The following is a 9,978-nucleotide window of genomic DNA, read 5'->3' as shown; positions in this document are numbered from 1 at the left end:
GGTGGCGCCTGATTTGAGAGATGTCATCACGGTCCTTTATAGACTCGTGGTAAAATGAGCGTCCTTGTATGTTTTATTTGTAGTAGTGATATATACTATGTAAAGTCTAGTGAACTTAATGGATTCATTTTAAGACTAATTGAGATTTAGTAATCTCATCCCACTCTTGTTAAATATTTCCAGGTAGCTTGAGGCTGATGAAAAACAAGGGTAAGATGGCTGAATGCGGGATTGAAGATGTTTTCGTTTTGTAGTTTTCACTGTATTTTGAGTCAAAATAAGTCAAAGCAATATTATTAACAATGAATCGGTTCAAGTGATAAGATATTTGAATCTTTTAAGTAAGTGGGTAAGAATTTAATTTTTATTTTATGGGTATGAAAAAAGTTATAGTGTAAAGGGATAATCCATCTTGTGTGATGATCAACCAATTTCTCTATAAATTTTAGTCATCGTTAAGGATGGTAAATGAACATGTCCGCCTTATTTTGGCATGCCATGTAAAAATTAGCAAAAAAAGGGATATAATTGAGCGAAAATAGTTGAAGGTACATGTTTAAAACCTTGGTCCGCTCTGCAAATAAGGGTGGGGCGGAGAAGACTCACTAGCACTGCATCTTTAAACTCTAAAAATATGAATGGTCGTGTTCGCAAAAGCATATAAAAAACGAGATGAAACAGACATATTAGAGGGTGTATGTTTAAAATTTTAACTCGTCCTACAAAAAAAAGTGCGAGCAAAACAAACTTCTGACAGGACAAGTCTATTTTGCTACCTCTAATCACTACTACTAATAATAGGGCATTCTAAAAATTCATATAATATAAAATAAATGATAAAAATCAAAACTTTGCATCTCATTTATTAAGGAGAATGAATGCCCCCATGACATTTTTGTCGATGATAATGCACACATTTAAATGTTTTATCTCATTTATAATATAAGTAAATTTCCTAAATTTTTGTATTATGTGAGATTTGAACATTATATCTTATGGATAAGTACAACAATTCATAAAAGCTCACATCCAATAGAACTATGTTTTTCTTTTATATTCCAAACTATACATAATGGAAAAATCAAACATACAACAAGAATAAAAGTTGTATTCCACCAAATGAGGTTGATTATAAGAGTTAAATTCTGTCAAAATATTTTTAAATAATTTTTTTAAGATTTATTTTAAAGCCTTTTTTTTTATATCATTTCTCTCTATCTTATCTACTATCCTCCTCGTAAAAGAATTTACAAGTCTTTCTATCTATATTTTCAAACCTCCTAAATCTAATTTCCACTTCTTTTCTACTTCAAGATGCATTTAAATTGTTTTTTTAAAGATGTAAACCATTTCATTTCATGCTTAAATCCAAGAAATGAACTTTTTGTCCTACCTTTTTTACATCAAGGGTTTTCCATTTTCATTTTTATAAAATACACCTAATTTGTTTTCCAAATATTATACACTAAACACACGAGTAATTGAAAAGTCAAATCTTTGTTGACAAAAGACTTAAAGCACAAGTAATCAAATTAACATAGAAAATCATACATAACATGAGTTTCCAAATATTTTTGTTCCACTCAAGGTGTGTGAAAAGACACATTATTGAAACCCCTAGAAAATTCATACCAACAACAAGAAAATGAAATGACTAAGTTTTATGACAAGTAAATAAAATCAGCACCAAAACATGCAAGTTTCTGAAAATCCCATGTCCTAGTTTCCTTTATTCTGAAATCTAAAAACACCCTTATTCTAAGTTCCCTATTACAACAAACATGATGCTGGCTACAACAGGACCAGTTACTCTTCTGCACACCAAATATTCGCACATGCTTCAAATGGATCTTCTGCTACATACTCCGTTATGGCGGGTCGAGGAACCGGCTTCTGTAGTAACGCTGCCCCATTAAACATCATCACGCGGTACAAACTCGTATAGAAATTCGTCTGCAACGAGAACGATAGCTTGTTTAACAAGTAATAATAATAATAACAAATCATGCTTCAAAGCAAACTTCAAAATTTTACTCACCTCATCCTGGTCTAGTGCCATAAACCCGAATTTCCCGGTCCATAACGACTCAGCTTCATGAGCAGCCGGTAAGAATAACCGTTCGATTTTTAACTCTCCAAGCAAGCCCTCGATGCAGGCAAACAGGGCTTGGAAGTAACCCTTAAAGAAAACATGAACATTATCAATATCAAAATATTTCAAATGATTGCTCGAATTTAAATACACAAGATAGAGTAAGTAATTAACCTTTCCTTGGCTAGCTGCATTAGTTGCAACTAAGGGAAGCTCCGCCACTTCTCGCCCGAACATGCGGAATACCCCCGTGCTTACAACCTCTTTGCTGTAATAACAGAAAATACAAACCAAAATCAAGTATTTTTCAAACTAAACATGGAATTAGCAACAAAAGATTACTCAAAACTCGGCATTACTTGACAGTGAGCACTGCACAGTACATTCCACCAAAATATTGATCCTTGATGCTCCTCCTGTGGAAATCCAATCGAAACGAAGCAAATTGCGTTCACATGTTCAGAAGAGTCAGTAGAGGAAATCAAAGTATAAAAAGAAGTAAATGCTGCTTACCCATAAATCATTGATGGAATGAAATCTATGTCTGTATCAGCATCCACTATGGGATCAAATTGTTCCTGAACAGCACAGATGTCAGTCATTACTAAAATCGCGCAATCCAGCGGATCGAATTTAACAACGAAACTGTAACTATATACTCACATGAAAGATAGAAACAGCCTTCGAAAGCAATGCCCTAATTTCTTCAGAAGCAAGCAACTTCCAGTTCATAATCCTCCATTTCACATCAAGACCGTAGTTAGTTTTTAAACCTTTTTCTTTATGCTTCTTTTTAATCAAGCTTAGGAGGGAATCTGAAATTGGCACGTCCCCGCGAATCACTAAATTGTGCAAGACAGTCCGAACTTGAAGACATTCCGAGCCGCAGAACCAGTCCCCTTTAGGTAATTTCTGGTAAAAATAACTCTTATTAACAATTGTATATAGTAATGAAAAAAAACTCAAATCAGAATAAAAAGAGAACATTTGGTACCTTTAGGTCAGCTATCTTATGATCCTTCAAACACCCTACGTGATATTCCTTATTACACTGCCATGAAAAATCAATCAGTAATTTAATCAAAACACATAGTGATGTAAGACTTAAAACAATGATTCGCGCGAAGCAATACCTGGTCGCAAATAATTACTGTCCGAGGACCAAAACCTTTTAGTTGGAAATCATCTTCCCTAAAATGTTGAACACACTTCGATGATCAAGAACAAAACATCAATAATAATAAAGATGAAAAATTTCTGGACATCGGAATTACCTGCACAGTGGACATCCACCTTCTACGGCCTCAGTATCATTAACCGTAAGGGGGGCTCTCTGGGCTATCTGTTCCAAAGGAGCCATCTCTGCAACCCTTACAGCATCCTGAGCATTTGCGTTACGCTCTTCGCGTCTTTCGTTATGGTATACATTATGACAACAATATTTGCAGTACCAAATACAGCGCGGTTCAGATTTAAGAGGCACACATTCTGCAACAGAAAAAAAAAGTTATAAATTTGTTATTCTAACGCTCTTGTCCAAATAACAACATAAAATAGACAAAACTTCACCCAAGTGAAAAGCTCTTGGGCATCCATCACAGCATAAAAGATGTCCTCCTTGTTCACAAATACTGCAGCGGCCATCACTGTCGGCACTCCTAGAAATTTTCTGCTTTTTCAACAGAGAAATGGACAACTCATGTAGCGAGACTCCACCAGCGAATATGTGCAGGTAACTGCAACAAAGAAAAACACTGGTTGATTCGCAAAACACCATACTAAAACACTTGTCTGAGTTTTCCTACACGTGTCGCACGAGTGTCTGAGAGTGACGCATAGTAACCAACATCTATTAGTACAAGTTAAAAGAAAAACTCACGGCTTGCGTCGGGATGCCCAGCCAGCATGTGCTTCAAATGTAGAAGGGCTGATCTGCTCATCATCAAAAATTTTATTCAGAAAAAACGTGTAAGATGTTTACTTGAAGCCGATAGACGATAGACGGGGATAACATTTACGACGTGATAAGAAAAAGTACCTGATTGTCACAGCAACTACACATAATTGCAGAGGTGTAACGGTTTATTTTACCATCCAATAGTTTCTACCAACACAACAAAAAATTCTTAAGCAAAGTGAAGTCGAAAGAAAATATGTAATGTAAGAACAAGTCATTATCAAATCAACCTCTCCTCGAGCAATGTATGTCACATCAGCCCCATGTTCCAGTGCTTGAAAGACCAACTTATGCAGGTGTTGGTCCCTTTGAAAATTTAAAAACATAATAAAGAAAAGTTATATCAACGAGAAGACAATAACTTGGCATGTTAATAAATGAACAAAAGAATACTTTAAACTAATATTAATGTTTCAGATATGAGAAAAAAACACACTCACTTTCTAGTTATTTTTCCATGCCTCTTATCACTAGCTGCACTGTACTTCATTCCTTTGTACGATGGCTTTTGAGGCTCAGCTGGTTCTGGAACCTGAAATAATTAGACCGTGAATTGAATTAACCATCTGTTCAACTGCATAAACTACATTTTTACACGTGATTAACTAGATGTCATGCAGGTATAAAAAAAATGTCTACAAACAAAATACCTCGGGATAGCCGGTGACGATGGTGGTGGTGAAACACAGCTAATAATAGTCTCAGTTGTACGAGTTGGACTAGGTTGACATGCCTTCAACTCCTCGCATGCAATGCAGAACAGTCTCGACACAACCTTGGGATCTTGAAAAGTAAACAATATATTTCAAAATCAAACGTTAAACTCTCCACAAAAACCATGCAAAACAACAAAAAGATGGCGGGAAAATAAACCTGAGTTGCATTACAAACCTCTACAGTTCAAACAGAACTTTGATTTTTGCATAGTAAAGTTTCCGAGAACAGCATGAACAGAATCCTCCATTTTGTCTATAGGACTGTTCAAAAATGCGTTCATTACACAACGAACAGTATTCCCATTTTCGAGGAAAGTATACTCTGGGGGACGTTTGTTTGCACTTCCAGCATGAACCTCAAATATAGCCGGGCTCACAACCTACTCTCATCAAAACAATTCAAACATGTAAAAAATTACTAAGACATGTGATTTTAAAAGCAACATTGCTAATGTATCTTCACTCACTTACCTCTACTCCCTTACAAATATCACAATAACATTCGATTCCAGTCGTTTTGATCACTCCCGGTGAATCTTTTTCTCCAGGTTTTCGTACCTACAAAAGTACACACAGATTCACACCTCCAAAATTAATAAGGAATCATAACTGAAGTTCACAACAGCTCGAAAACTCGCTTTAACTCTGCATGATTCAAGATGAACCTATTTGTTAGCTAAAAATTATTTTTAAAATTTTATTATAGGTATAAATTTATTTATTTTATTTAATAATTTATATTAAAATTGTTTACATAATATATATATATATATATAATATATATATATATATATATATATATATATATATATATATATATATATATATATATATATATATATATATATATATATATATATATTAACACCCTTGAAAAGTATACTATTATTATAAATAATTTCTTCAAACAATACTTTTCAAATAATTTTCTTAACCAAATTTAAAGTTGTTAAAAGTTGACAAAAATTTATGTTGAAATAAATTTTCATTTTCCATAAAGAGATTAATAGTTATTCACAATTAATAATGTAATTTTTTATATATATATGCGCCCAATCAAATCACTTTAAAGTGACATTCTTAAAAGTTTATTCTCAAAATACATGTGTAAAAACATTTACATTATCACTATCGATACATATTCACAATCTCATTTAACTTATTTTTACTATGAGTATAAAAAATTTATGAAAAATATTTGGGAATCATTGATTGATGATATTTTTTCTACATCAGTTAAAAATGAAAAAAAAAATACTTATAAGAGGAAAACTTATTTACACTTATATATATATATATATATATATATATATATATATATATATATATATATATATATCTATATATATATATATATATATATATATATATACCCGATTCATTTGGAATGAGAAAAATCCCGAATGAAGAATCGGATCCATGCGGAGAAACCCGATCCATGCGGAATGAGAACACATGCGGAAAACCTTATTCGGATGAGGACACATGATCCAATCCCGATGAATAAGGTGATCCATGCGGCCATGTGGAGAAACCCTACCCTTCCCTTCCATGCGGGATGAAACACAATTTTCAATCCCGACTAAGAAACGAGATCCATGCGGAGAAACTCTATCCTTCCATGCGGGAAGAAAACACAATTTCCAATTTCGACAAAGAAACGAGATCCATGCGGAGAAACCCTATCCTTCCATGCGGGATGAAAACACAATTTCCATTCCCGATGAAGAACGAGATCCATGCGGATAAACCCTATCCTTCCATGCGAGATGAAAACACAATTTCCAATCCCGACGAAGAAACGAGATCCATGCGGAGAAACCGTATCCTTCCATGCGGGATGAAAACACAATTTCCAATCCCGACGAAGAAACGAGATCCATGCGGGATAAGAACACAAATTCCAATCCCGTTGAAAACGGATGTGTATTTTTTTAGGGGAGGCGGTATCCACCCCATTGCAATGCCATGGCTATCCCATATTGCAAAACTGCAAAACTGAAAGAAAAAAAATACAACAAGTTAATAAGACATTACCCTGATGCCGCGGACATATTTAACCTTCAATCCATCGAGAACCGCTGAGTCTAGCAGGTCCTTCAGCTTTGAGGGAAACTTCTTAGAGTTGGAAAAAGCAGGTTTGAACTTATTTACTTTAGTTGACACCTTTAGTCTGCGATCTCTACTGGTCTCCCCAATTTCACGAACAGGTTGAAATGTTTCATCCTCCACTTCACTTCTGGCATCTTCTTCACTCAAAACACCATTCTGTGCGACACCGATATTTTCCACACCATTTCTTGTCCTCATAGGTTCAGGAACATGAACCACATTCCGGTTCTTTCTTGGCCGGGTTCGGCTGAGAGATGTCGAACCACCACAGATCTCTGAGTGAGTCTTACAGGCATTGAGATACTCTCTCCGAAAACCCGGACGGACCTTAGACACAACCTCATACTTCTCAGAATCAGTGCTCTTTGTCATTGATACGTGAGAAATGGTTCAATCAATGAAAAAGAGGGGTTTCAAAAGCTGAGTAGCTCAGAAATTATTTTGTGGCAAAGTGCATGCACTAATGGAAAAATGGTGATGAAGAGTTAGGGTTTGAGAAGAAATTGGTGGGATTGAGAATTGGGTTGAACAAAAGAATTGAACTGAATGGGACAGACAGGTTACTTTGAAGAAGGAGAAGATGTTCCTTCTATTGAATTACAGAACCCACCAAACTTATACAAATATATTTTTGTTTGTATATTTTTTTTGACAAGAATCACAAGTATATATAAAGCTCCAAAATATATAAATATTTATAAAAATAATAAAGGTATAATTGTTTAATATATAAGAAAACTTTAATACATTTACTTTATTTAATAAATAATTTTTTTAATATTTTTTTTTTATTATTCTGAGACAATTTTCTTTTTAACTAAAAGACAAAGAATATCAAATGATTATGTCATTTTACATTAATCAGCGAGTGGAATCACTAATTTTATAAAAAAATTCAATCAACTTATCAACTATCAGTCATCAACTATAAATTATAAGATATCAATTATTAGTCATTAGTCATGAACTATAAACTAGCTTGTTTTATCGTATAATTTATCTTCTAGATAAAATGTTTTTTATTTTAAAATTTCGTGATTAGGATACGATAGACATGATATAATAAATATTTATATTTAAATATCAATCTTATCCTTTAAATATATCTCGGTCAAACTTGTATTTTTGGAGAATGACTTAAATAGAATTAAATAATTCAAATTAAAAAGGACGCATTATTCTCTGTATCTTTCGCTAATTGCCAAACATGCATTGTCTGTCTGCAATTCTTTATAAACGTTTTTATTGATTTCTATTATTATAATTTATTTAATTTACCAAATTAATAGGTAATATTTATTTATTTTAGTTTTTTTTGTTTTAGTGATTTAATTTTAAATATTTTTTTTCGTAAAAGTATTACCCCAATGACCCTTGGGTTATATTAGCATCACTAGAGTAATGACATTAACGAATAGGGTTACTCAAAGATTAAATCGTTGATAGATACTTTAAAACAAGCATGACTAAGGAGAGATTATTAAATATTCAAGCATTGATAGACCGCATGAAAGGGACAAATGATTCCAAAGGGAACTTAATTGTTTTGCTCATAGATATTCAAACAACTTATTTATATAGGTATTTTGGAATTTTTAGAAAAACTTAGTGAATTGTACTATGCACATCCCCTATTACATTTACTTTTCATTATACTTCTGATAACAAGTACACTCACCTCAGTCTTGTCGATTTAACGATAATCCTCGTGGATATGATTACAATATGCTCTCATTATACTGAGATGAACAAACATTTTTTATCACCAACAAAATGGTGTCATTGTCGAGGATTGTTGATCACTTCAACTAGGAAATAATATGCAAAAATATTTTAAATTAGGAGCATTTGAATGCGGTTAATTTTTATTTTATTTTAATTTTAATTTTCAGCTTTTATTTTTTACATTACTAGATACTATTGTGCGAATCTATGGTTTGATTCTTTATAGAACATGCTTTAAGATGTAAAATAAATTTGATTGAATGCAAGCCCTGTATCAGAATGTATGTCAAGATCTTATGCGTGATTTCTATGGTAGTGGTCATATAAACCATTAGTGTAATTTTGAAGGACTTCTTGGAGAAGAATTTAATTATATGGGAAATTATCAAAGAGGTGATTATTTTTGAAATACTTACACTAATACATTTAGGAGAAAACAACAAAATCATTTTTTTTACGAGTATAAGAGGCCTCCTTCTCTCGAGGAGAGTTTAAAAGATTTTGTGAAACTTTCAAAGGAACGTTTTAGTAAAACTAAGAGAAGGTCGGAAAAAGAAAAAGTGTATGAGTGTCAAACCCCAAAATTTACCCTCCCTTTTTCTTTATTTTAACATACCTCATTTGTATACATCAAGTCATATCATGCATGACCATTTCATTTGGTCATGGAATCACAAGCATGGTCACTTTGTGTATTATATCTTAACCCTAGGGTTTTACTTTGTTTTACTTGAGAAACTAACCCTAACTTCATGAATACATGGTATTTTTTTCTCTTATTACTCAAGTAGGTAATCATGTTTGAAAGCAAGGCAAAGCCAATGTCTTTGATAAAGGGAAATGCAAGTTTGGTTCAAGTTGATTCAAAGGTGTTCCATGTGTTGATCTCCATGCCACAACCCTCACTCTTCAAGCAATGCTCCATATCATTCATGCCCTAATCAAGGTTTCATCAAGGGATACTCATTCCATCATCATCATCATGGTTTAAAATGCAAGAAAACATCAAGTTTGGACAAATGCGTGCAAGGTGGATTGACCTAATTTGCAAATATGACATGCCTTTGGTCCAAACTCTACAACTCCTTCAATTTTTATTAAAATGCCAAGATTTTTTAAGCCAAGTGTTCCTCTTGGGATCCTCTACAACTTTCATTCAATGGTCAAACATAAATTCATCCATTTAGGACCTCATTTGTACCAATGACCAAGTTGCCAAAATGGGTCAAAACCTAACCATGACCCTTACTTTCCACCTTTGCCATTTTTCAGTCCAAGCATTATTTTGATCCCATTATTTTTGCATTGTTTAAAGCTTATATCAAAGATAATTTGGGACAAGTATGGCTCAAAATGCACTAGGGAATCAAAAGTTA

At 33.3% G+C, this 9,978-nt stretch overlaps 1 protein-coding gene across 8 annotated transcripts in view; it reads right to left on the bottom strand.

Moving 5' to 3' along the window:
* Positions 1-1,512: 1,512 nt before the first annotated feature.
* Positions 1,513-9,978, bottom strand: part of LOC127106299 (uncharacterized) — a 130,893-nt gene continuing 122,427 nt past the window's right edge. The window contains exons 6-18 of one of the 8 annotated variants that reach the window (XM_051043608.1): positions 4,280-4,355; positions 4,131-4,196; positions 3,972-4,024; positions 3,662-3,828; positions 3,367-3,580; positions 3,226-3,283; positions 3,087-3,143; positions 2,756-3,004; positions 2,606-2,670; positions 2,452-2,508; positions 2,267-2,360; positions 2,039-2,179; positions 1,513-1,953 (exon numbers count right to left, since the gene is read on the bottom strand). In XM_051043608.1, coding sequence (XP_050899565.1) covers positions 1,807-1,953; positions 2,039-2,179; positions 2,267-2,360; positions 2,452-2,508; positions 2,606-2,670; positions 2,756-3,004; positions 3,087-3,143; positions 3,226-3,283; positions 3,367-3,580; positions 3,662-3,828; positions 3,972-4,024; positions 4,131-4,196; positions 4,280-4,355 — 1,444 coding nt within the window. In that variant the 3' untranslated portion in view covers positions 1,513-1,806. The remainder of the gene's footprint in view (positions 1,954-2,038; positions 2,180-2,266; positions 2,361-2,451; positions 2,509-2,605; positions 2,671-2,755; positions 3,005-3,086; positions 3,144-3,225; positions 3,284-3,366; positions 3,581-3,661; positions 3,829-3,971; positions 4,025-4,130; positions 4,197-4,279; positions 4,356-9,978) is intronic. The other 7 variants (XM_051043607.1, XM_051043603.1, XM_051043609.1 and 4 more) reach the window with 7 other exon arrangements.

Source organism: Lathyrus oleraceus, chromosome 7 (genome assembly GCF_024323335.1).
Source record: "Lathyrus oleraceus cultivar Zhongwan6 chromosome 7, CAAS_Psat_ZW6_1.0, whole genome shotgun sequence".
NCBI classification, from domain to species: Eukaryota; Viridiplantae; Streptophyta; class Magnoliopsida; order Fabales; family Fabaceae; genus Lathyrus; species Lathyrus oleraceus.
Note: the sequence above shows the minus strand (reverse complement) of the source record. Positions and strands in the feature narration are given on the sequence as shown.